General features: G+C 52.0%; 9 protein-coding genes across 9 annotated transcripts; 5 read left to right on the forward strand and 4 right to left on the reverse strand.

Annotated features, from left to right (window-relative positions):
• The first annotated feature begins 247 nt into the window (after window positions 1-247).
• BO88DRAFT_405833 (glycosylphosphatidylinositol-alpha 1,4 mannosyltransferase I) lies at window positions 248-2,026 on the forward strand. The gene is made up of 3 exons (XM_025706994.1): window positions 248-1,452; window positions 1,516-1,623; window positions 1,725-2,026. The coding sequence occupies exons 1-3, from the start codon at window positions 430-432 to the stop codon at window positions 1,875-1,877; spliced, it is 1,284 nt and encodes a 427-aa protein (XP_025561623.1). The 5' UTR covers window positions 248-429; the 3' UTR covers window positions 1,878-2,026.
• Window positions 2,025-4,066, reverse strand: erg9 (bifunctional farnesyl-diphosphate farnesyltransferase/squalene synthase; the record flags this gene model as incomplete). Its single annotated transcript, XM_025712648.1, has 4 exons — window positions 2,025-2,569; window positions 2,616-2,798; window positions 2,852-3,911; window positions 3,999-4,066. The coding sequence occupies 4 exons, from the start codon at window positions 4,064-4,066 to the stop codon at window positions 2,462-2,464; spliced, it is 1,419 nt and encodes a 472-aa protein (XP_025561624.1). The 3' UTR covers window positions 2,025-2,461.
• A 685-nt stretch (window positions 4,067-4,751) lies between these two features.
• Window positions 4,752-6,598, forward strand: BO88DRAFT_405836 (DnaJ domain protein). The gene is made up of 5 exons (XM_025706995.1): window positions 4,752-5,047; window positions 5,094-5,137; window positions 5,197-5,290; window positions 5,340-6,367; window positions 6,423-6,598. Exons 1-5 carry the CDS (start codon window positions 4,942-4,944, stop codon window positions 6,564-6,566), a joined length of 1,416 nt encoding a protein of 471 aa, XP_025561625.1. The 5' UTR covers window positions 4,752-4,941; the 3' UTR covers window positions 6,567-6,598.
• A 1,050-nt stretch (window positions 6,599-7,648) lies between these two features.
• On the forward strand, window positions 7,649-9,367 carry BO88DRAFT_436266 (histidine phosphatase family protein; the record flags this gene model as incomplete). The annotated part of the gene is made up of 3 exons (XM_025709552.1): window positions 7,649-8,222; window positions 8,301-8,427; window positions 8,497-9,367. Exons 1-3 carry the CDS (start codon window positions 7,658-7,660, stop codon window positions 9,365-9,367), a joined length of 1,563 nt encoding a protein of 520 aa, XP_025561626.1. The 5' UTR covers window positions 7,649-7,657.
• Window positions 9,368-9,413: 46 nt separating this feature from the next.
• Window positions 9,414-11,825, reverse strand: BO88DRAFT_405838 (uncharacterized protein). Its single transcript, XM_025706996.1, has one exon. The coding sequence runs from the start codon at window positions 11,436-11,438 to the stop codon at window positions 9,651-9,653; it is 1,788 nt and encodes a 595-aa protein (XP_025561627.1). The 5' UTR covers window positions 11,439-11,825; the 3' UTR covers window positions 9,414-9,650.
• A 1,287-nt stretch (window positions 11,826-13,112) lies between these two features.
• BO88DRAFT_464550 (DNA-directed polymerase kappa) lies at window positions 13,113-15,002 on the reverse strand (the record flags this gene model as incomplete). The annotated part of the gene is made up of 2 exons (XM_025711330.1): window positions 13,113-14,814; window positions 14,859-15,002. The coding sequence occupies 2 exons, from the start codon at window positions 15,000-15,002 to the stop codon at window positions 13,150-13,152; spliced, it is 1,809 nt and encodes a 602-aa protein (XP_025561628.1). The 3' UTR covers window positions 13,113-13,149.
• Window positions 15,003-15,151: 149 nt separating this feature from the next.
• Window positions 15,152-17,428, forward strand: BO88DRAFT_390745 (DNA damage response protein RcaA; the record flags this gene model as incomplete). The annotated part of the gene is made up of 5 exons (XM_025704966.1): window positions 15,152-15,201; window positions 15,248-15,310; window positions 15,365-15,444; window positions 15,488-15,639; window positions 15,694-17,428. The coding sequence occupies exons 1-5, from the start codon at window positions 15,165-15,167 to the stop codon at window positions 17,426-17,428; spliced, it is 2,067 nt and encodes a 688-aa protein (XP_025561629.1). The 5' UTR covers window positions 15,152-15,164.
• A 1,321-nt stretch (window positions 17,429-18,749) lies between these two features.
• Window positions 18,750-21,180, forward strand: BO88DRAFT_405842 (uncharacterized protein). The gene is made up of 3 exons (XM_025706997.1): window positions 18,750-18,889; window positions 19,012-19,591; window positions 19,662-21,180. Exons 2-3 carry the CDS (start codon window positions 19,135-19,137, stop codon window positions 20,927-20,929), a joined length of 1,725 nt encoding a protein of 574 aa, XP_025561630.1. The 5' UTR covers window positions 18,750-18,889; window positions 19,012-19,134; the 3' UTR covers window positions 20,930-21,180.
• A 77-nt stretch (window positions 21,181-21,257) lies between these two features.
• BO88DRAFT_444655 (putative MFS transporter) lies at window positions 21,258-23,348 on the reverse strand (the record flags this gene model as incomplete). Its single annotated transcript, XM_025710126.1, has 9 exons — window positions 21,258-21,284; window positions 21,357-21,701; window positions 21,797-22,036; window positions 22,108-22,227; window positions 22,301-22,501; window positions 22,555-22,661; window positions 22,712-22,803; window positions 22,853-22,928; window positions 22,994-23,348. 9 exons carry the CDS (start codon window positions 23,346-23,348, stop codon window positions 21,258-21,260), a joined length of 1,563 nt encoding a protein of 520 aa, XP_025561631.1.
• Window positions 23,349-24,092: the final 744 nt, after the last annotated feature.

Below are 24,092 nucleotides of genomic sequence, written 5' to 3' on the forward strand. Positions count from 1 at the left end.
ATAGGCGTGGGCACGTCTTCACTACTATAAATTAAGAATAGAAACACGCATTTCGAACAAATCCACGTAGCTTAATTTCCGCGTCAGAAATATCAGGCGTAGTCAAAGAAGAAAGTTGAATGAAATCCCCGTCTTCAAGATACACAGCTTCCTAATCGGGCAAGATCATCTTCCTGCTGACTCAGCACCGAACCGGTCACGTTTCCTCGCGTCGGGATAGCTTCATCTAACCAACCAGAACCCACGATGCCCACCAAATAGACATAGGATGGTGAGATCAGCGAATCTGTACATACTAGCTACTACCATATTGTCCCGGCGACCTACACCATCTTATCAAGCCGAAATCATCACACCAGGCTGCCACAGGAGTAAGATATCACCGATGAAGTAACCAACCACAACACCACCATCAAAATGCCCTCCAAAATGGCATCATCATCATCATCATCATCATCATCCTTCTTCCAATCCCCCACCCTAGTCTACACCTCCGCCATAGCTCTCCGCGCCATCCTCTTCATCTACGGCGCCTGGCAAGACGCCAACTCCGCCGTCAAATACACCGACATCGACTACCTCGTCTTCACCGACGCAGCCCGCTACGTCTCGCACGGCGCCTCGCCTTACGAAAGAGACACTTATCGCTACACGCCACTCCTAGCATGGATGCTCCTCCCGACCTCCTGGTCCGGCCCATCTCTCCTCTTCTCCTTTGGAAAAGCCCTCTTCGCCCTCTCCGACGTTCTCGCCGGATGGCTCATCGCTAGATCCCTCGTCTCCGCGTACGGAATGGACGCTCCTCGCGCCTTGAAGTACGCTAGTTTCTGGCTTCTGAACCCCATGGTCGCCAACATTAGCACCAGGGGTTCCTCTGAGGGTCTGCTCGGTGTGCTGGTCATTGCTCTGCTGTGGGCGGTTCTCCGCAGGAGGGTCGTGCTGGCGGGTGTGTTGCTGGGACTGAGTGTGCATTTTAAGATCTACCCGTTCATTTACGGAGTGTCAATTATTTGGTGGTTGGATCGGGAACAAGACGGCAGCAGCAGCAGCACGTCTAAAACCACCGCTGGAAGCAAAGATACCAGCATCCTCACCAAGTTGATCAACTTCATCACTCCCCCCCGCATCATCCTCACCCTGACCTCCCTCATCACCTTCACTGCCCTCAATCTCCTCATGTACTCACTTTACGACACCCCCTTCCTGCAACATACCTTCCTCCACCATCTCACGCGCATCGACCACCGCCATAACTTCTCCCCCTACAGTACCCTCCTCTACCTCTCTGCTGCAGGCGAGGTACAGGGGAACTTTGAGTCGTTGGCGTTTATCCCGCAGTTACTTCTCTCTGTTGTGGTTATCCCGCTTGTCCTGGCGAAGAAGAGTCTCCCCGGGGCAATGCTCGCGCAGACGTTTGCGTTTGTTACTTTCAATAAGGTTTGTACGAGTCAGGTATGCACCCCCTCCTTCCCTAGTTTAGTACGACGAAAGCAGAGCTGATAAGAATTGTTGTAGTATTTCCTCTGGTACCTCATCTTCCTCCCCTTCTATCTACCGGGGTCTTCGTTGCTGAAGGCTCCGCGGTTTGGGGGGGTTGTGGCGGTTGCGTGGGTTGTTGGGCAGGTATGGTTATCCCTATTCCTTCACTTTCATTTTCACCTTCTCCGTCTCCTTCATTTTGATATCAAATATTTTATGGATGGTACTGATTATGTGGGTGGCAGGCACTATGGCTACAACAAGGATATAATCTTGAGTTTCTGGGGTTGAGTAGTTTCATGCCCGGGTTGTTTTTGGCTTCATTGGGGTTCTTTGCGGTTAATGTTTGGATTCTGGGGGTTATTGTTGAGGATGTGGGGGCTTCTTCTTCTTCTTAGTTTCGTGGTTTTTGTTTCTTTCTTTCTTTGAGGTATGGATTATGTAGGTTTAGGGGCTGTAGTGTGGTGTGGTTATGGGAGACGGGGGGTATGATGTAATTACTTATGGGAGATAGATGGGAGAGGTATGTGTATGCTGAGTGTAGTGGATTTGGGTATGGACTACATAATAAGTATGATGTTGGTTAGAAGAACATTGATATTACAAACTCATTTTAATTTATTGAAGGAAAGATCATGTTTGAAAATCAAGGTTATATTCAACTCATATTTACTACATGATTACGTATGTTCCAGGTCCTCAATGGATGTATGCCACCTCAACACTTAAGTTGGAAGACACAAATCTAGTACGTCGCTGGTCAGAATAATCCGCTCAATATCAGCACTTCTTCGGCACAACCACAGTCATGGAAAGACTGGATCGCAATTTGACATCCGTGCTAGTTCGACTGCAGAAAACCAAAACGAGACCTATGAAGGGAAGAAGAAGGTAATGTATTAGTAAATAAGCGGTAGGCAGAAGGTATAAGACATAAGCCCCGCAGCTAGTAGATCAATCAGTCATAACTCCGTAGAATGCATTACAGCTCTTTCTTTGCGCGGATTTCCCTGGGTGGCCGGAAGTTGCCGGACCGCAGCTCCTGCCACGCCAGGTCGAATCGTGCACCGAGCAGCCAGGCAGTGAAGATCTAGTCTGGTTAGCTGGGTCGGTGAGAGGTAAAGTGAGGCACATACCATAACAATCGAGGTGATGAACACAATCACCACCATCAGACCCATCATAAAGTACATATCCTTACGGGTCTCGGCGTGCTCCTCGGCCTGCTTCCTCTCCGCCTCCGTCAGCTCGCCAGTGATACGACGCTTGGCGGCCTCGGCATTCTGGCTGGGGAAGATGGTTTCGATCCATTTTTCAATCTAAATCATTAGAGTTAGCTTAGCCCAACATAGGCCAAAGAGGGAAGACGTACCCGTCCACAAACAAGGCTGATCTTGAGGAAGTTGGGGTCCTTGGGTGTGTTCTTCTTGTGAATCTTGCGCGCATACTTGCGGAAGGCAGCACAGAGGATACGCAGGTTCTGCGTCGACTCGAACATCAGCTGGCAAGCCTCGCCCTTGGTGATCTTGATGTTACGCTCGAAGATCGCAGGGTTGCGGAAGCAGAGTTCCAGCGTGGCAATGGCCATGGATTGCGGAATAGCGCAGAAGTTGAACACACTCTGCTCACGCAGACCAGCCAGGTAGAACAGGCAGTCTTCGACGTGTTCCAAAGCATTCAACACCATCTCGGAGCTGCAGTTTAGTGCAGCTTCGCGGTGCTCAGGCTTGAACAGGTCTTCAAACTTGGTGACGTGCTTGGACCAAATCTCTTTGGGCCAGAAGCGACGTCCATCATCGTCGTCCTCTCGGATGTCTCGGATGATGTTGGTCTTTTGGAGGAAGAGTCCCATGGACTTGTGCAGACGTGCGCGTTCCAGCAGGGCAGGGTTACCAAACTCGGCCTCGACGAAGAGGCGCGTGAGTCCTTCACCGACCAAGCCAGCGACGTAGTAGCAGTACAGGTCGTATTCCTCGACGGTGATCACGCTGGCGTCATCAAAGGCCGCCTTGCGACAGTAATCGGCCATACCGTTGCCCATCTTGTCAGTGATGTCCTTGATGATGGCCTGGTAGGCGGGTTTCATCTTCTTGAACTCGGTGATGACATTGTGAAACTGAACCAGCAGCTCACGGTCCTTCTCCTCGGGGCGGTTGCCATTGAAGGTCCAGCCATCCTGTTCCAGGAAGTCCTTGAAGCCACGCAGCAGAGGTTCCTTTGTTTCCAAAGGAATCGACGTGTCGTCTTCGATTGTGTCCAGCCCGCGAAGTGTGAGGTAGAAGACGCAGACGGGCATCAACAGCTCCGGGTGGAGCTCCTTGATGACGGCGCTGAAGCTCCGACTGGTCAAGTCGAGGAATTTGAAGCAGGCCTTCTCAGTCTCGGTCTCGTTCTTCTCATTGCGCTCATGAACCGGGGAGTGCCAGATCTTCCTATGACCACGGGCAAAGCCTTCGTAAGCGTTGGCACAACACACTAAACCCCATCATAGCCGGTCGAGGACAAGGGCCGGAACCAACCATTGCATAATCGACCTCAGTTCCGAGGGATGAAAGGTGTAGTAGATGGCATTCGATGCGAGACCCATGGTGAAGGGTAGATTACGATCGAACGGTCAAAAATGACGGGATGGAAAACGAATTAGGGTAAAATGGGAATTATTACACGTAAGAAGAAAGGGAATGGAAGCAATGCGGAGAATGACCGAATCAACGGAATTCGCGAGGAAAGAAAGGGATGGGATGGTACAATAATGTACAAGCACAGCGAGCGAATGCCTCACTGGCTGAGGAGGATGAGGTGGAGAGGAGACGGGGAATCCAGTCAAGCAGACGGAGGAATGTAGGAGTAGGAGGGAAGGAGGAGGGAGGAGAGGGAGAGGGAGAGGTAGAAGTGTAGAGGAAGAGGAAATAAGTAAACAATTGGGAGGAGAGGGTAAATCAGGGGGGGAGAGGAAGAGGAGGGAGAAGGAGGAATAAACAGAAGACGAGGAGGAAAAGAAAGAAGAAGAAGAAAAGAAAGCGAAAGAAGGAAAATTTTAAAGGCCCGCTTGAAAGGCGGCGCGGCTAGCGGCTCTGGCTGGCGGCTGAGCGCGTGCAGGCGCAGTACCCGGTATTACAGCTTTGTAATAAAGCTACATGACATATTTGTAGTATACAGTTGAGAATGCCACTATTGTATTACCATACGTGACCATCAGCCCGCCTCAGGCCATCTGCATTGGCAAGTGACTGTTTGTCTCCCCGCCATGACGGAAGAAATCCAGCGGAAAACTAAAAGCCAAAATAACATCATTTAGGCAGAAAAAATTACAGGAGACGCATCGAAACTGCCGTCTCTACCAGCCCGTCCTATTTCTGGTCCACATCTATTTCTGCAACTCGCCTGCCGGCTGGCCTTGATTTTCTGCATCGGTGACCGCTAGATTGATTGCGTGGTTGGGTCCTGCTCACATTGCCCGCCATGGTTGCCGACACTTCCTACTACGACGCCCTCGGGGTGCCGCCCACTGCCACCGAACTCGAGATTAAGAAGGCCTATCGCAAACTGGCCATCATTCACCATCCTGGTACGTTTGCAGCTGCCATCTGGCTGTCCAACGCTAACCGTCGTAGATAAGAACCCCGGCGATGAGACTGCGCATGCGCGATTCCAGGAGGTCGGTAGATCCCTTTGTTTGTTGTCAAGACATGCGCTGACTCCATCTCTACATGACAGATCGGTGAAGCCTACCAAGTTCTCAGCGATGAAGAACTCCGCAAGCGCTACGATAAGTTTGGAAAGGAGGATGCTGTCCCCGGTGGTGGTTTCGGTAAGACACATCTTTGCGCAGGAGGCAGTCGGATACTAATGCCATGCAGAGGACCCCTCGGAATTCTTTGGCATGATCTTCGGTGGCAACGCCTTTGTCGACCTTATCGGTGAAATTTCGCTCATGAAGGACCTCACCACTACTATGGACATCACCATGCAGCAGATGGAGGAGGAAGAACTGGCCGCATCCGCCGAGGAGAAACTGAACATCCACGATGAGCAGGAGCACGCTGAAGGCACTGCCGAAGGTGCTGCTCAAGCTGCCACCCCCGCCGAGTCGACGACTGCCGCTTCCGAGAAGCCCGCCGCATCCCCGAGCTCCGGCACGAGCACCCCCCGCCGCTACATGGGCCAGCAGGCCATCATGGACAAGTCGGAGGAAGAGGCACGCATGGAGGCAGCTGGTCTGTCCCAGGAGGAGAAGGAGCTGCGCAAGAAGGAGAAGAAGAAGGGTGGTTTGTCCCGGGAGCAACAGGAGCGTCTGGCGGCGTACGAGCTGGAGCGCAAGAAGGCGCGCGAGGAGCGCGTCAATACTCTGGCCACGAAGTTGGTGGACAAGATCAGCGTGTGGACGGAAACCGACAAGAGCCCTGACATGACCCGAGCGTTCGAGGAGAAGATCCGTCTGGAGGTGGAGAACCTGAAGATGGAGTCGTTTGGTCTGGAGATCCTGCACGCCATCGGCGCCACCTATGTGCAGAAGGCTACCTCCTTCCTTAAGTCGCAGAAGTTCCTCGGTATCTCTGGGTTCTTCTCGCGCTTGAAGGACAAGGGTACCCTGGCCAAGGAGACCTGGACCACCATCTCCACCGCCATCGATGCGCAGATGACCATGGAGGAGATGGCAAAGCTGGAAGAGCGCGGTGGAGAGGACTGGACGGATGAGAAGAAGGCCGAGTACGAGAAGAAGGTGACGGGCAAGATTCTGGCTGCAGCGTGGCGGGGCAGCAAGTTCGAGATTCAGAGCGTGCTGCGTGATGTGTGTGACCAGGTGCTCGGAGACAAGCGCATCAAGCTGGACAAGCGCGTTGAGCGTGCTCATGCTCTGGTGATTGCGGGTAACATTTACTCCAAGGTATGCCACTACATTTATCTACTGCACGACCTTTGGGGTATGCTAACTGGTACAGGCTGAGCGCGATCCCGACGAGGAGGGCGACTTCATGGCGTTTGAGCAGCTGATGGCGGAGTCGATGACGAAGAAGGGCAAGGAGGACAAGAAGAAGAAGAAGAAGCACGAGCACCATCACGAAGAGCCTACTGCCACTGCCTAGATACCTTGCATAGTCTATTTTTGTTTTCAGACTGGACAGTTGGATATGTGTGTAGCGAGTATATCAGATCGTAATAGAGTAGCAGATACCAAGTTCTGTTGTAGGAGCCATTACTGTCGCAGTAGACTATACTTACACTAGTAGTATTAGTGGTGGTGCCTGTAGGGCTGAAACAGCACTCAGTTCTCCTCCGACGGAAATATATCTCGGCCGTAAGTGTCCCGGTTAATCAGGAAACTGCTACTACTACTACTTCTACTACTACGACTGAGTGACTCACCCGTTACTGACCGGAGATGTCCGACTTCCAAGGAACACTAACCACTAGTAAATGCGGAGTAAGTGACGTCGTACGATCGAAGGTACACCGCGGGTTAATCCTGCAGGTGTAGCGGGATGCTGTAGACGGCTGCAGGAGGAATAGGTTACCCATTCTTGTGTAAGTAATATCTCCGACAATACCACCTATAAAAAAAATCACAAGTATTATAACTAAGTCACCCCATAACGGCACACCCTACATGGCAGTGGTATAAACCCGGAATCGTACATCCTACCCCTAACATTCACCGAGGCCCCTCCAAGATAGAGACTAAGCACTCCTACTACCCGTCCCGCCGTGTCTCACCTTCTGATAAGCTTTTTCTCTGCCAGGAGTACTTCGTCTCACAGGCTACTGATTCCCTTCCGACCCCGCTTTGGCAGGATTACCGGTCTCTCTCCGAGTGTCTCCAACCCTCACGCGACCAATTACCACAATCAGCCACGGAGGGCTTTCCCGGACTCACCACTCACTATGACTACTACAGTATTGGATCCATTGCAGTATTCCTTTTATACCAGTTTTGTCCTAGACTAAGCCGGTCTAAAGCTTCGACTCCGCAATATGCCTATCTCTACTACTTTCCAACTACCAACTAAACAAATGACCAACCAGCCCCCGCACATCTAGCAGGCTGGCCAGCATTGATACGACGGACTCCGCTCCCACTTCTAGTCACATAGATAGAATCCAATGTTTCTCTCTCCTATAAATCAGACATTGCCCTCCCTCCACCATCTCCCCACGTAGCCCCCTCACCACCGTAACCATGATCCTCCTCACGGCACTTTTGTGCCTCCTAACCCTCACCTTCACCACAGCTCTAACCAACACCAACAAAACAACCCCCTTCTCCCTCCCCTCAACATGGGGCAACCTCTCCCCCTACACCCCCAGCCCAGGCTTCGGAATCCCCCCCGGCACACCCCAACAATGCCAACTAACACAAGCACACATCCTGCACCGGCACGCACAGCGCTATCCAACCTCCTACCTCCTCGACGCCGACAGCATGGAATCCTTCGCCCAGAAGCTGCAGAATTACACGCTGTCACACCCAAACAGCACCCTCGCCACAGGCCCTCTGTCTTTCCTCAATAAATGGCGCTATCTTATGGGCACAGAAGCCCTTCTCCCCACCGGCGCCGCAACGGAAGCTACCTCCGGTGCGTTGCACTGGTCTCGCTACGGACGGGTCTTGTATGATGCCCCGGCTGGTATGGCGGACTGGAGTAATGACTTGAATGTCTGGCCGAATGGCACGAGGAGGGATAAGCCTATGTTTAGGACGACGAGTCAGGCTAGGATACTGGAGAGTGCGAGGTGGTGGTTGAGTATGCATCCCCCTCCCCATCCCGACACTTTGTGATAGTTGGAGTTGTTTACTGATTAGGGTTTGTTGGTATGTATAGGCGGCTTCTTCAGCAACATCGCAGCCAACAGCTCCGCCGATAACTACGACCTGGTTATTATCCCAGAGGGAGATGGATATAATAATACCCTTTCAGGGAGTTGTCCGAACGGGGATACTGAAGAGGGGTACGCCCATACCCATCTCCATCCCTCTATAACCACAGACATACTAACCAAACCCATGGAATGAAACAGCGACGACTCCGCCGAACAATTCCTAAAGATATACACACCCCCCATCATATCCCGCCTCTCCGCCTATCTCCCCAGTACCCTAAATCTCACCGCGCTCGACATCCTCAGCATGCAAAACCTCTGCGCATACGAAACCGCCGTGCTGGGGTCCTCCTCCTTCTGCGCCCTCTTCACACCCTCCGAATGGGAAAGCTACGCATATATCCTCGATTTACAATTCTACGGGGACTACGGGTTCGGTTCACCCTCCGGTAGGGCACAGGGTATTGGATATGTGATTGAGCTTGCCTCCCGGCTACAGGGTAAGGTTATAACGGAGCAGGTTGCCAACGTTAATATCACGTATGATTCGAATCCGGAGACGTTCCCGTTGAATCAGCCGCTGTATCTTGATATGTCGCATGATGATGTTATTGTTTCTGTGTTGGCTGCTCTCGGTGTTGAATACTTTAATATCGGGGAGGATGGGATGAAGGGGGATATCAATCCTAACGAAGTGCCCCTGAACCGCACGTTCAGGTTGAATCATATTGCGCCGTTCGGGGCGAGGTTTGTTACGGAGGTGTGGAGGTGTGAGGCTTCTTCTGCGGATGAGATTGTGGTGGATGGGGGTGGGGAGGTGGTATATGAGAATGAAGTTGTGAAGGAGGGTCAAGGGAGGGAGTTTGTGCGGTGGGTGTTGAATGAGATGCCGGTTCCTGTTGATGGGGTGTCGGGGTGTGAACAGGATGCATCAGCTGGGAATGGGTTTTGTGCCCTGGAGGGGTTCCTTGGGGGTGTGGGTGAGATGCAGGAGTTGGCTGCGTTTGAGGAGGCGTGTATTCAGGGAGCGGGGAGCGGTGGGGGGCAGGTTGGGGATGGGAGGCCTTAGTCTTAGTTTTTTCAATGTAGAGAAGTATAGTGTGTGTATGGAGTGAGTGTGGTGATGCAAGTGGTATTGGTATATGGTATATGCTAGAAAATCACGCGTATGGGTATCTAGCTCAAATAGCTGCCGGCCGCCATCTATCGCCATCAACACGAAACAAACAAACAAACAAAAAGCCATGAAGCAGACTAAATGCCAGCTTTAGTCACAGAATAGCAGTACACCGGCTTAGTCAACAGAATAGCAGTACACCAGCGACGCCGTATTAGTCTAGATAATAGTGGTATCAGCCATCCTCGGAAGGTGGTTCGGAGTCGCTCCGACTCGATGGACGAGATAGCTCCAGCTCTTGCTGCTCGTGCAGTTCGTTGAACTCGTTCAGCTCATTCAGCTCCTCCGGGGTCAGCACGCGTCCGCCCAGCTGCACGTCATTGACGTGGACATTATATTCCAGTGCGCGCTGTCCCTCTCGGATCAATTCTTCCGTCCATCCCAGACACCGCTTGAGGCTCTGGTTCAGCCGCTGGCTGTCGGCGAGAAGCTCCTGGTGCTTCGCCAGATCGATGAGGAACCGTTTCTCGTCCCGCGCACGATGCTGGGAGTCCTGATCTGCCTGCGAGTCGGGACTCAACACCCCGTCTTCCATGGAGTCTTCGTCGCTAAAGTCGGAGAGTTCTTCTGGCGACCGCACAGACGAATGCTCACTCGCTTCCTCGACTTCAGGAGGGATCGAGAGAGCGCCGGACACAGACCGGCTGGACGTCGCCATAGACAAACGCCCTGAGCGACTGAGGCGTCGGTATCTGCGCAGCTCTGCATTCTGCTTCCGCATTTCCCGTTCAAGCGTACGATTAATGGCGAGAAGCGAGGAGTTGCTGATTTCCAGATCCATGATCTTCCGCTCGGTACGCGCATTGAGGGCGCCGTTGGCCTGTCCGCTTTCCGACTTGGACGGGCTCTGCATCCCCGAGTTATGCGTATCCACCGAAGCGATGGACCCGTTGCTGAACACTCGCGGCCGGAGGCCTGGCAGTGGTTCAGACGCTATAGTGCTGGCGTCGATCTTTGGTTCTGAAGGTGATATGATGAGCGGGCTTGGCCGCAGCCCTTCCCTCTGAGGAGGGGAGAGTCCACTATTGGCAGAGTCGAGACTCGACGATTTAACGTGTCGTACAGCCGGGATCGGTCGCGCTGATACGCTGCTCATAGGTGGACTATGGGCCTGTGACCCTGCGTCAAACGAGTCATCCTGCGACCCGACGACAGACGGCCCATCAGACAGCCGCGGATTCGAGTCCACCCTGGCCGGTCGCAGCCGCGGCGAGGCAGACGGTTTCGCCGACACCACCGATCGCGTCAAGCCAATCGACCGACGTTTATACGTCCCGCCCACCTCACTCACCGGGGACTGCCTCTCTTGCGCCCCTTTCGCGTAGATAAAAGTGGTGCCGGACGTTTTGGTCTGCAGCTTCGGGCGGGGCTCCTGTTCGGAAATAGTCGATCGTGCATCAGACGCATGAAAAAACATGGGGGCCCCGGCTGAATTATCCGACGCAGAATTCGGACGAGAAAGCTGGTTGGACTCCATCGTCACAGTCCTGGCCCGGGTTGTCCGCGATGGTTCCAGCATTCCCCCCCGAACGGGACTCCGCTCCGTCCGGAGTCGCCCCGTATTTGACAGCTGGCCCACATGCGGTTGTGACCAGGAAACTTGGGGGGACTGTTGCTGTTGCTGGTGCCCGTTGGTTGGGGTGTTGTTTGGGGAGGAAATAGCACCATCGCGTCTGCTGTTGCGGGAACCGGATCGAGGGGTAACATTGGCACTGAGCAGGGATGAAGGTGGCTCGGGATCCCGCTTGGAGGGGACGGACGAGGGATGTTCGGAGGGAGTCAGTCGCTTGGGAGTTCGATAACCCCCGGGAGTAGCGAGTCGAGGAGTCAGAGGGGATTTTTGAGAGCGATGAAAGGCAGCGCTGAGGGCGGGGGTGAGTGGTTTGGCGAGATGGCCATTGTTTTGTTTATCGGCGGCGTTCATACTTGCGGGAGTCGAGGGGCGGAAAGGAGAGCGGCTCATGGCATTGCGACAGTAGTGCTCGAGAATCTGCAAGCATGATGATGGCACCAGCCAGTCGACAGCGGGTTCTTGGGACCGTCCAGGTGATGAGAGGAGGAGGAGAGGAGGAGGAGGAAGAGGGAGAAAGAAGAAGATGGGGAGGAAGTGTGGGATGACGATGTAGTGCGTTGAATTTGTTGTTCAACACAACAAAAGAAGGATAATTAATTGTTTTGGGTGCAAAACATCCCTCCCCTCCCCAATCCGGCTAGTCTCTTAGTGGCTCCCCCTTTCACCGCAATTCAGATCCCTTAATCAAGTTGTTTCTTATCCCGAATTTATTCTATTTTTTCTTTCTCTGTCTATACATTTTATAGAATATATTTCTGGCGTGTAAATTATCACCACTTGAAACCATTCAGATCTTCAAAAATAGTAAGAATAGTATTTTAACTGCACCACCCTTACTGATCGCAGTCCCCCTTCACATGGGCTGACCATGGGTGAAGTCGGAGCTGCGGCTCTCTCCGGAGTAGTAACCGGACAACCATCACGCCGATCACCCCATCATTACTCCCTACCCTACTACTACTCTACTGTAATCCACGGAACCCGGAGTATATTTTCCTGGTCTGATCATCTGACAGATGTGATTGATTGATTGATTGATTGATGGATTCCCTGCAGTCCCTTATCAGTTCAGATCTCGTCGATCAAAACATTACTGTACGTCTCCATGGCGAACCGAACCTACTGCCGACACGTGATGTGTGACAAACTACTGAACTACGTATTCGGGGAATGCAAGGGGCCGTCTGCCACGTTGATCTTTGAAGAAGAGAAGCAAGCAGGAGAGAAGGAGGGGGGCTAGACTCCACATTCCTTCCTGGTTGTCAATGCGGGTTTGTGATATGTGGTGAAGTTTATCGGGGATCATGCGGGTTGGTATGTATTTACTGATCTAATAGTGCGGTGTTGATGAGGACGAGATACTTGGTGAGTACTATTGCAGTATCTCAGTTGTGCCTTTTCTAGTGGACTATTATCCCTTTTGTAGTAGTATTTGCAGAGTAGCTAAGTATAGCATCCTCAGGAGTACCGTGGATGGGTCCTCGTTTAATGTAGATACATCCGTCAGGACTTAACTAACCCTTAATTAACCTATTAATAGTACCATTTGGCTGAATGCCAGCCAACAATTAATCAATGCAGTATAACCAACCAACCCCTTCATGCATGCAAGACGGCCTTACTGCGATATTTATGGCATTAATATCTCATTGTCAACGCCAGGTACCCGACCGTTGATGTGTCATGTATCCAAGTTTTATCTTTCTCCTATATACAAACCTGTCATAGCAGAGCCCTTATAATTTCCAGATTATAGCCAAACGGTGCAAACTGGCCTATCTATGATCTATATCACGTACTGTGAGCATAAGATCTGGTGAAGGTCGTGAACGGGTACACACCATGAGTGACCTTTTAGCAATGGATGATTCCAATGGTCACAGAGTTTCAATCCGATCGATCTTTTCTGCCCGAGACTGAAGTGCCTGTCATGTCGGTGTCAGACGCAATGCCACCGTGGCCGGCAATAGTGCGGGATGTGCGTTGCAGCGGGACTGCCATGCGGCTAATCGCTCTGCTGGAGTAGACTACTGTCCAATTCTCGGGGCTGGGCGGGAAGAAGCCCAGTCTGCTGAAATAGTATGGTGCGACCATAAAGCCATCATGAAAAGAACAACCGTTTCTGTCGCGGATCGGGCGATTCCGTTGTCCTCCGCTTCCGCGTCTTCGAAGCAGCCGGAGCCTCAGCCGGAACAGCATCCGAGGCACCCTGAACAGCCTCCTTGATCGTTTGTCTTGACAGGCAGTAGTCCACATGGTCATTAAATGCACGATCTTCCGCCACCTGAGGTCGAGAACAGATCGGACAATCCCAATAGACAGGCTGCGACGGTGACGCAGCCGCTTCATCCTGCCTCTCTGTAGACTCAGATACCTCCTGGCTCAACTTCTCCAAATCATCGAGCTCCTCTTGTAATTCTTCCCGTGCCGCTTTCTCAAAGGCCTCCTCTGTCTCGATTTCCTGTTCAACCGGAGCATTGGCCATTTCCGAAGCGGGCTTTGGCCGCGAAGTGAAGCCGAAGAGTTCTATTCCGACTTTCTTCGTGCTCACCAAATTGGTGCACCGTAGTCCAAGCAGTCGCATCTTCAAATCAGGCATCTCTTTCTCAAGTTTCTCCAGCATCGGTAGAGAAAACGCGTACAAGTCCTTGGCAGTTGACACCGCCCGTGGAGGCTGGCATTGTCGTGATAGAACCTCAAAGGTGGCGAGCTTGACCTTGAGAACCAATGTACGACCTTTGAACTCAGTCCGTGCTAGATCTTTCTCAAGCTCCTCTGCTATCGACCACAGTTTCGCTCTGAACTCCTCTTTATTCCCGATCTCATGGAACGTCCTCTCCGTTCCCACGCTCTTGCGCTCGTAGTTCTCCACCGGCTGAATCTTTGTTCTACCCAAGCCGAGATAGCACTGCATCAAGAAATGGAACGCTTTTTCTCCAAAAAGTTTAGGCAATATGGCACGCTGCGGATAAATGTCACCGCACGTTTTAATGCCGATCGCATCAAGCTCACGTTCGAAGACGCGGCCAACGCCATTCACCTTGCGGACCGGCAGCTCCTCCATGAACTTCATGATCGCTTCTCTTTCATTAGGAACGCAAAATTGACCGTTCGGCTTGTTTTTGTTCGAGGCAATCTTGGCTATTTTTGCATTTGCCGCAATGCCGGCAGAAACTGATATCTGGGTCTTCTCCAGGACCTCTGCTCGCATCCGCTGGACCGCCTCTTCGGGGTCAAGCCCATTCTCAGTACAATATGCAGTCAAGTTGAGATACGCCTCGTCAATACTAGCGCTTTCGAACGTGGGATCATATTGTGCGAAAATGGCGCGAATCTCCTTTGCCTTTTCCGTATACTTCTCGTAGTTCTGAGGTAGGCAGATCAGCTGAGGACATAGCTTCTTCGCGACGAACGATGCCATGCCACTCCGACAGCCGAACTTTCGCGCCTCATAGTTGCAGGTCGTTAGCACTCCCTTGCCGACCGCCATAGGTACGGTCTTCAGTTCCGGACGATCAAGTTCTTCCACAGCGGCGAAGAAAGCATCGCAGTCGACGTGGACAACATGCTGCGACAGATCTCGCGTCAGTTCTAGCTCAGCAAGAAGCTGGTCAGCACGTCGTAGATCCGCCGACAAATCTAGTTTCTCGAGACGGGCTTTCTCTTTGAGAATGCGTTCAATCTTGACCGTCAGGACCTTGTCCCGATTTTGCTCATGATTGAAAAATCTGGAGCCTTTGGAGGCATTATATATGATTTCCGATACCTGCCAATTTTAGCTATACTCCTAGACCGTAGTAACATACTCACCTTTCGCTGGTCCACGGCATCCTGGCCCGCTTTGGTCAAAGACGGTCCTAAGAGTTGGTATTTCAAGGTCTCATAGTTTTCAGCAGACTCCACACTGTTAGACGCCTTTGCATCATCATTTGGCTCCTCGCCCGAAGGCTCCATCTCTGATGATGGAAGCGAGGATGATGGGCATGAGATTACCCAAGCAGGCAGCTATTGCGACGCCTGATCACGTGAACACGCGTGACGGGCCGTGTTTCACGTGCCGCTGATGTCAACTCATCCGAGCAGCTGCATCTCGCTGCCAGGCACACAACCGCTCCCATGTGGATTCTAGACTCGGAGGGTGATTTTCTGGGTGGTAATACCTTCACTAACTGCTTTATGGTTCTGGCTGATTGTTAAAGGCAAGCGCGTGTGGCTGCGACCGGGGAAGAAGTATCTCTTCGGTCGGATCAAGCAAGATGGAGGTAAGGTGCTGCGACCATGGTCAAACTCCGCTATACTAATTTGGTTGCATGCAGTCCGACATGCTATTGATAACAAGTCTATTTCCAGAAAGCATATGATGATCGAAGTTTCACCTGTAAAACCAGGAGATGGAGTACGATGACCGAATCCCTCTGCTTTCCCCGCTAACCGTTCAGTCGCATATCTACACCAGATCGAAGCTTGCCGTGCGCGACTTGGGCTCGAAGTATGGCACCAAAGTGGATGGCCATACGGTGAAGGATGAAAGTAAAGATCTGACTGGTGAGGAGCATGAAATTAAGTTGGGGAGATACGAACATGCGCTGCGGTAATTACCATGGCAAGGAACAATATCGGCAGGGACTAATCGTGTGGTTACTAGGATCAAGTGGCAGCCAGTCGTCCTTACCTTTTCCTTTTCCTCGAAAGAACTCAAAGCGAAAGATCCCCTGGCGCAAGTGCGCTCCCGTGTCGAGGATTTGGATATCAAAACGATTGTTCCGTACGTTGTCGAACACACTACACATGTCGTCCAGAAGAAACGGAACACTGCCAAAGGCCTGCAAGCATTGGTGAATGGAAAGTACATCGTGCAGGATTCTTACATCGACGCCTTGGTTTATGCGGCTACCCCGAGCGACTTAGAAAACCTCGAGTCGTTGTCCCCGTTGGAGGCCGATTTCGACACTTCATGGCCGGATGCAATGGCACATCTTCCACCGCCTGGCAAGGAAACCGTACAGAGACCAAAGGAAGCATTTGCTCCGAGACCCGATAGAACAAATATCTTTGATGACTACACATTTGTGTTCATGGACCCTGCGCAGTTTGGAAACTTGCAGGATGTTATTACGAACGGTCACGGGAAGGCATTGCTTTACCAAGTGGAAGAAGGGGTCACCACGGCGGCAGAGATCGTGCAATATATGAGAAATGCGGCTGGCGACAAAGGTCTGGGGAGCCAACGGGATGGCCCTGGCGGAGTGGTTCTTGTTCGATACGTTGCGACTGGACGCCATGAGAAATGGTGGGCCGAGCTCGGTAATGAGGTTGCTTTGTCGACCGACCAGCGCGTTATTCAGCAGAGCGAGTTTCTGGACGCTATTCTGGGGAATGACGCTTCTGGTCTCTGCCGGTCTCTGCCCGAGGCCCAGGACATGGATGTAGAACCCACTCCACCAGCTGCTACCCCTGATGTACAAGAAGTCCAAGACTCACAGCCCCCGGCGGAAAGTCAAGTGTCAACGAAGAGGAAGCCACGAGTCCGAGGATTTGTCAGTAAGATGAAAACATTCGATGATGGCTTCGATATCAACTCTATCCCCGCTCATGCTCCGGAGAGCGTTGATGATCCGCCGCCTTTGATGGAAATCGAGCCATCGCCGGCACAACAATCGCAACCGCAAAGCAGCCTCCAAGAGGAGGAAGAAGAGGACATGGTGTCAAGCCTACTTCCGGGTGCCCAAGCGATGAAACGTCGACGCGCTCAGACGACGGCGAGGACCAAAGAAGAGCCCAGTTCTGAGACGAAAGACGAGGCCATGCCGCGGGTGAAACGCCAGAAACTGGATGTACTAGAGGCGGCGCGACAGCACCGGGAGGCCGAAGACGCGCAGCGCCAGCGTCAGGCGGAAGAAGCGTCGCTGCAAGGGCCTCTTGAGGATGTCAATGTGGAGAAGCTCAAGGGACTTGCAATCGTAGAGGAGATGGAAGTGAAGCCGAGAAATGTGAGCGAAGAAGACCGACGTTGGGACGATCGGTGGAATGGACGCAAGAACTTTAAGAAGTTCCGCCGCAAGGGCGAACCGGGACAGCCCCGCTACCGCATTCAGACGGTGATTGTGCCACTAGAGGAAGTGACGCGAAAAGACTTTGGGATTGGGGACCACTACTGGGTTAGTAATCGCACGGAGCAGAATCCAGCAGATAGTCCAGCCGAACGGGCTGTCAGCCAGGACGCAGCGGCATCCCGCTCACAGTCCTCGGCCCGGGTCGAATCGGAGACACCAGCGCCCAGGGAGACCCGAAGTCAGCCCCGGGTGCAAAAACGGATGCGAGAAGAGCAAGATTCGGATAGTGATGATGGGCTTCGGTTCCGGTTCCGTCGCAGGCGATGATTGATGCTCAAAATGTAATTAGATAGATACCTTCGACTATAATCAGTTTGTTTCTCATGGGATGGGACATTGCATGTAGTTGAATGAAGAAGGGCCCACCATCGCATGGCAGGGAATTGAAGTGAATGCGATGGATGTGTTGCCATGTTGGTGTTGCCATGTTGCCATAGTGTGGAGAACCACATGCGGGGGAGCCAAGTAGCCAGGGAAGTGGGTATGCTGGGTAGACAGACGGTGCTTATGACGCTGTTGGGCATTAAGCGGACCACCTCATAGGGCGCATTACCGTGAAGTGTTGTGGTGGATAATATGCGGTCAGCCGTGCATGATGCGAACCAACTTGTATGATACAATTAACTCTGATATAGGTATCGATCGAATCTGAAGTGTAACAGTATCTGTATCTAAGATATTACATCATGAGAGGAAGTAGAAGTGGATGAGTGAGTGAGAGTGGACACTCCCATGTGGTCTGTGCTGTGGCTCATCCAAAGTGGCCTGGGAATGGAGACCCCCCCGACCCGCCGGGCTGACCCCGTTTGAGATGTGTTTCAAAGGGCCCACGGGAACCAAACACTGATATATGTGAAACCATACGCTATATGTCTCTTCTTGGATAGATAGTAGTTGATTGTCGACTATCTTGGGTCTACAGGTGAGATGGCGGTCTGGGAATACACCAACTAGAATATGCACACATTAAGTAACAGTATGTTTAGCAGTTGAGGGAAAAGGGGTGGATACTTACTGCTGTAAGTAGCATTCAGGTGGTGTGATGAGTCCAGCGGAGGAGAGCGTGACCAGCAAAATAACTAACTAACCTGTAAACCTGGTTTGGGGGCACCGAACAAGGCTGTGTTTTGGCTTTTCCCGTCTTGCCGTAAGAATGACTTGCCGGTCATGGTGAATGTGTGCCTGAGGAGAGCCTGGAAGATTCCCTCTCTCTGTTCCTCTCTCTGTTCCTTTCTCTCTCTCCCCCTCTAAAGTCTCTCCGTCATCCTCGTCATTTCACCCATCTCGTATCGTCTCTTCTCATCCATCCATCTATCCATCCTCTTCCTATTCTTTCGCTTTCCCACTTCTCTACTTCCTCCCCATCATTTCCCATCCCGCCTGGCTGCGATTGCTTTCGTTCCCTCCATCTCTGTATTCTGATCTACATACTCCATACGACCAGCCCTCTCATCTTCTCATCGCTACAATCCCACCCACTCCAGCTGCCTGACTGCCTAACCGCCGATTAGCATCTCGCCCACTCGTTCGACTGGCGACAATCTGCCTCCAACGCATCAGCATTGGCACCGCCATGGACCACGTTGGCTAGCCCTGGCTGCAATTCATATTATCGCTCGTTACCTCTTCCATCCAGCGTCCTGCCTATTTTAATTCTCCTTATCACGGGCCACAGAACGCTCACAACCATTCCCCCCGTTGCCCGCTGCTCTTAGCCTCCCGTCAATAGTATGTCTCGCAGCGCGCATTCCCCCCAAAATTTGATCCAGTGCCTCGTTTTTAGACTTTGCTTTGCTTTTTCTTGCCTTGGTCACAGGTAATTGAAATACTAACTTCCGACCCACCCGCAGCGCCTTGCTCTAACTAACGATTTACGACTTCCGACTCTTCCTCTGTTTGGCGCTTCCGGTTTTGTGCTTGCGACCTCAATTTGAATGCCGTCTGCATTGTTATTCTCCCCCTCATCGTCCCCCATGATTTCCACCATCCCCCCTCCCCGACCCGTCTCGGTCAATTCACTGGCCAGAGCGTCGGCCTCGACAACCATCCCCTACGCCAAAGCGAGTCGCTGCACCAGTGCCGAAATTCAGATTCTTGATGGTCCCATTAATCCCCCGGCGGTGGGGCCTGGTCAGCTGGTCTGCCAGTCCCCGGTGGATACCGAAATGGAGGATGCACGGATAAGCGTGGAGACACCTCAGGCCTGCCGATCTCAAGTGCGCTTCGAAGACCTTCCCATCGAGATCCACGAGGCCATTCTAGATCATTTGTTTGGCGAGCGGGCATCGGCCTTCACGTCGTGCGCGCCCGGTAAGTCCGCGCGCAGTTGGAATAAGTCATTGCGTCATCCCCGTCGAAAAGCGCTCTCCAATTTGGCATTGATCACCCCTGTCTGGCGAGCACTGGTGCAGGACCGGATTTACAGGCACAGTGAGTCCCCACTTGTTAATTTTGGTCTCCAACGCCACAAATTGTTGCATCTGTCTAATTCACTGCCTAGTCAAAATCAAGGGTACCACAGACGAGTTGGCAGAAAGTGCCCGCTGGTTCCGTGCACATCCCCACCTGGCCCCGTACGTCCGCCATGTCGAGATCTGGATTCCGGTATGGGGAAAACGCGCCGTCAAGAATACATCGCATCATTTTCCTGCCCGGCGGTTGCATGACGAGGATGCCGGCCTGGTTGAGCCGGGAGTGCCTCAAGCCATCGCGTGGGACGACTCCGATACCAACCATAGCACCGACTATCGTTACCACTACGCCAGTCATAATGCGACCCTGGAGGAGATGTTCTCCCACGTAAAATCCGAATTCCCCGAAGCACGCATACTGACCCTGGAGGGAGGTCACTGTAAGCGACCGCCAATGGTCCGCCAATTCCGCGATGATCCATGCGGCCACTCCGGACGGCGGCGTTTGCCTACGCTGCCAGTCGTCCAGACGTTTGTCATGCGTGGAGCTTGGAATATTATGCGCGACTATCAACATTGGTTGAACATGTCCCAAGCCTTACCCGGGGTGCGCGAATGGCACTGCGCCTACGCCAAGCCCAAATTCGAGGCCTACGAGACTGTCGCGCAGATTCTCTCCTGCATATCCCCATCACTCGTCCATGTCAACATCAGCCTGGAAGGCTTCTACAACAAGGACAATACACAATCCGGCTGGATGCACGATGGAATCAGCCCACCACATCTCTGCCGCCTGCTTGGCGAGGCCGCCCCACGGTTGGAGTCCCTTGCATTTACGGGGAAGGTGTGCGCCTGTCTCTTCAATGCAACCCGCGGCTTCATGTCCACCTGGCCGGCCAAGTCCAAGCTCAAGTCGTTAGATTTGGTGGTCAAGACCTGCTGTCGCGAAAAGCGGGCCAATCCGGGACTCGGATTTTTAGACGACTTCTCCGGCATCACCAATCTGAATTTCATCCGCTCTTTTGAGAAACTCGTCCTCGGGGCCGTCCACAGCCTGCAGCTGCACACTGCCTTGACGTACATGCGCATCCGCTTCATCGACTTGGACTCGGCCTGTCCGCCACTAAATCCCTACTTCCAGCTGTCCGACAACGAGTGCACTGGTTTGTGGAATGAGAGAATTCTCGAGACCTTGCATGAAGCCCGTCCCCAGGCGCACTATGCAGAGCTTTCCGACGGCATCTATCCCCAGTATGGACACAACCGGCAGATTGTAGGGGCGGTGTACCCGCGAACTCGACCATTAAGTATCCATGCATCGACATACAAAGTCATTGCCGATGTGTCCAAGCCATAGCGCAGCTTCATTCTATCTGATTGTAGTTTATGATGGGCGGGTGGCAGCAGCAAAAGTCTTGAATGTAGCCCATTTATGATACCAGTCTTTTAACAGATAATGCAGTATATTTTACGATGATTGCGTGAAACTGATTAGATAGCTGCGTAGTGGAGCAGTATTTGACTTTGACTGCAAGGGGCATTCGGGAAGTAGCATAGGAGCTAATATAGTTTTACTTAAAACCAGTGTATAACAACATCTAGGAGATACAACGATACGTGATATATACAACCACACCACCATTCCAACTCATCCCCCACACCCATCCATACTCATAACCAACCAATTAATAAACATACCTAAACCTCGGATTCTACCCCACCATCAGCCTCACAAACACATACTTACATATCAATCAACCAAAGAAAGGGAAAAAGACACATACCTCGAAATCCGTCAAATCCTCCATAACTCCCTCCCCTTCCCCATCCCCATCCCCACCACCACCAATATCACTACTACTCAACTCCCTCCTCTTATTCCTCCTGATCAATAATAATCTAATCCCCCCCGCACAAACAATCTGACACACCGCACAAGCCAGAATCAGCTTACACCCCGTCTGATACACCGGCGCCTCACTCGCCAGGAAAGCGTGCGGGCCGATAATATTCCCGATACAGTAGGCTAGGAACACGAATGCCGTGGCGGTCACGCGTTTCGTGTATCCGCCCATGTTGCTGGAGGGGAGTTGGAGGGCCAGGACGAGGGAGGTTACGAAGGAGCCGATCTATATACCCGTTATCAATATCAATATCATTAACATTCTTAGTACTTTCGTTGGGGGGAAAGAGGAGATGGATGGGGAAAGGGGATTGGGCTCACGATATAATACCCAAATAACACCCCATACTCCCTCTCCCGGGGTAACTTCCATAAAAGACATACGCCGATCACAGTCGGGATTAGGTATGCGATCATGATTAGGGTGCGGATGTTGGGGATGCGGGTTGATAGGTAGGTTCCGCTTAGGATGAAAAGGACTTGGAAGGCGCCTTGGGGGATGCCGAGGACGGTGGTTAGGAGGGGGCTGGTTACGAGGCCTTTGATGATGAGTTTGCCGAACTATACATATTATTATTATTAGTGGTGGGGTTATAGGGAGTATGGTGGGGGAGATAGGGGATGGAATTTACGTTGGCTACTCCCCCGTTGATCGTCTCGTTGAGTAATGTGAATAGGAATAATAGCCAGACTTGGGGGTCCAGGAAGGCTTCGCGAATTTGGTACCATTTTATGGATCTATTGAGGATTCCCTATATCTTCTTATCAGCATATGGGTAGCCGTAGTGTGGGTTAGGTTGGAAAGGAAGAGGGGGAAGGGGCTACAGTTTGATTCTTCCTCCCCCTGCCGATGAGCAACACTTTCTCCTCAACGGTGAACCTCTTGCTTGAGAGAATGCTGTTCGGGAGGAATATCATCATCACTACGCCCCAGATGATTGTGGCGCCGCCGCAGATGAGAAATACCGCGCGCCATACGGGGAAGGTGTTGAGTTGGCCGATGGCGTAGGTGAGGAGGCCGCCGACCTAATTTATTTAGTAGGCTACTTTGGTAGTTGGAGGATGTAGTGGGTACTCACCATCGATCCAACGCCATTACAGCAGTAGAAGATCCCCGCGCGGAAAGGCTGCTCTTGTCGGAGATACCACATTCCGACGATCATCATGAAGCAGGGTGTTATGGGGGCTATATTTGTTAGTTAGTAGATAGTTATGAGGGAGAGGGTGGGTTGGTACATTCGAAACAGCCTAGGAGGAATCGACAGATGGCTAGGCCGGTGAAGTTGTTGCAGGCAGCTGTTATCATGAGGATGGAGCCCCAGGCGATGCTGTTTCGTTGTGTTAGTGGGTTGTGCATTAGGGTTTGGGGAAACTCACACGAATGACGAGACGACGGTCCCGATGGGTAGGCGTTGCGCGATGTAGCTGGCGGGGTATTCCCAGAAGAGGTAGCCTGTTATCAGTTTGGTTAGCTGCGCTGTGTTATGAACCTGTAGGGAGTATAGTATGTGGGGTTACCGAAGTAGAATATACTCGCTAGCCAGCTATACTCATTACTGTTGATATGGGCATTGGTGAAGAGGTCGAAGACGGCACTGTATGAGAGGGCTTGTTTATCAATATATTGTAGACAGTATGTCCCGCACATCAACGGCAGAAGAATCATGTCGATGCGTCTCCGTAGTTTCTTAGTCCGGACTGGATCGTCGAGCATCTCTTGCATCTGGTCGTGGGATATGCCATGTTCGTGGAGGAAGATCTCGGCTTCGTCTAGGTGGGTGATTTGGCCGATGTCGACGTCGTCGACTTTCGTTGTGATTGGGATGGTCTTTTCTGGGTCTTGGGGTTTGGTATGTGATGTTGAGTCTGTCATTGTGAGGATAAGGGTTGGCTAGCTGGAGAGAAAGTAGAAAATGGGGAATGGAGAGATATAAGGTGTATTCATGGCCTGTGGCATTGCGTCGCCCTGATAAGGTGCAACAGCACATGATGGCTAGCTGCGAGGCAGGTGTCAATGGCATGGCTCTTGGTCTGAGCGATAAGATGAATGCGTCTGGGTTATATTGCCGTATACAGCAAGATGCACGACAATCTAGGTGATCATAGGCTATCTCGGAGGGTGTCCGAGATAAGACCAGGTGATAAGATGAATGCGGGGTGCGCGATCGGCATCAGAAGTAGAGCCGACGAGTAGCTGGTTCGGGTGTCTGTACAGTTTTCGCTTTTTTAAAAAGTATAGAGATGATGATAGATGTGTAGGTTGTAGCTTGTACTGGTCTTTGTATAGGCACTAGATAGATTGTTTGATAAGATTACAGTTGGGTTGCCCTGGTAAGTGATAGAAAACCCATAATGGACGGTCTTTTGCCCACTGATTATTATAAGGCAGATAATACCGAGTGTCTGTACGTAGAGTAGGAACAGTGAATAGGATTGTCATGATCCGCTGTCTGAATAGAGAGACTGAAAAAGGATAGGTAGTCAGTCTAACCTATGAAGATGAACTAGAAACGACGAAGCTTGGCAACGCCTACTACGGCTGAACTACCACAACCAATCAATCTTTCATCGCGTCTTCGAGCAGTGCTCGACCCGACGGAAGGCCGCCGCTGTTGGC

The sequence above is a fragment of the Aspergillus vadensis genome (assembly GCF_003184925.1).
Source record: "Aspergillus vadensis CBS 113365 unplaced genomic scaffold BO88scaffold_15, whole genome shotgun sequence".
Classification (NCBI taxonomy): domain Eukaryota; kingdom Fungi; phylum Ascomycota; class Eurotiomycetes; order Eurotiales; family Aspergillaceae; genus Aspergillus; species Aspergillus vadensis.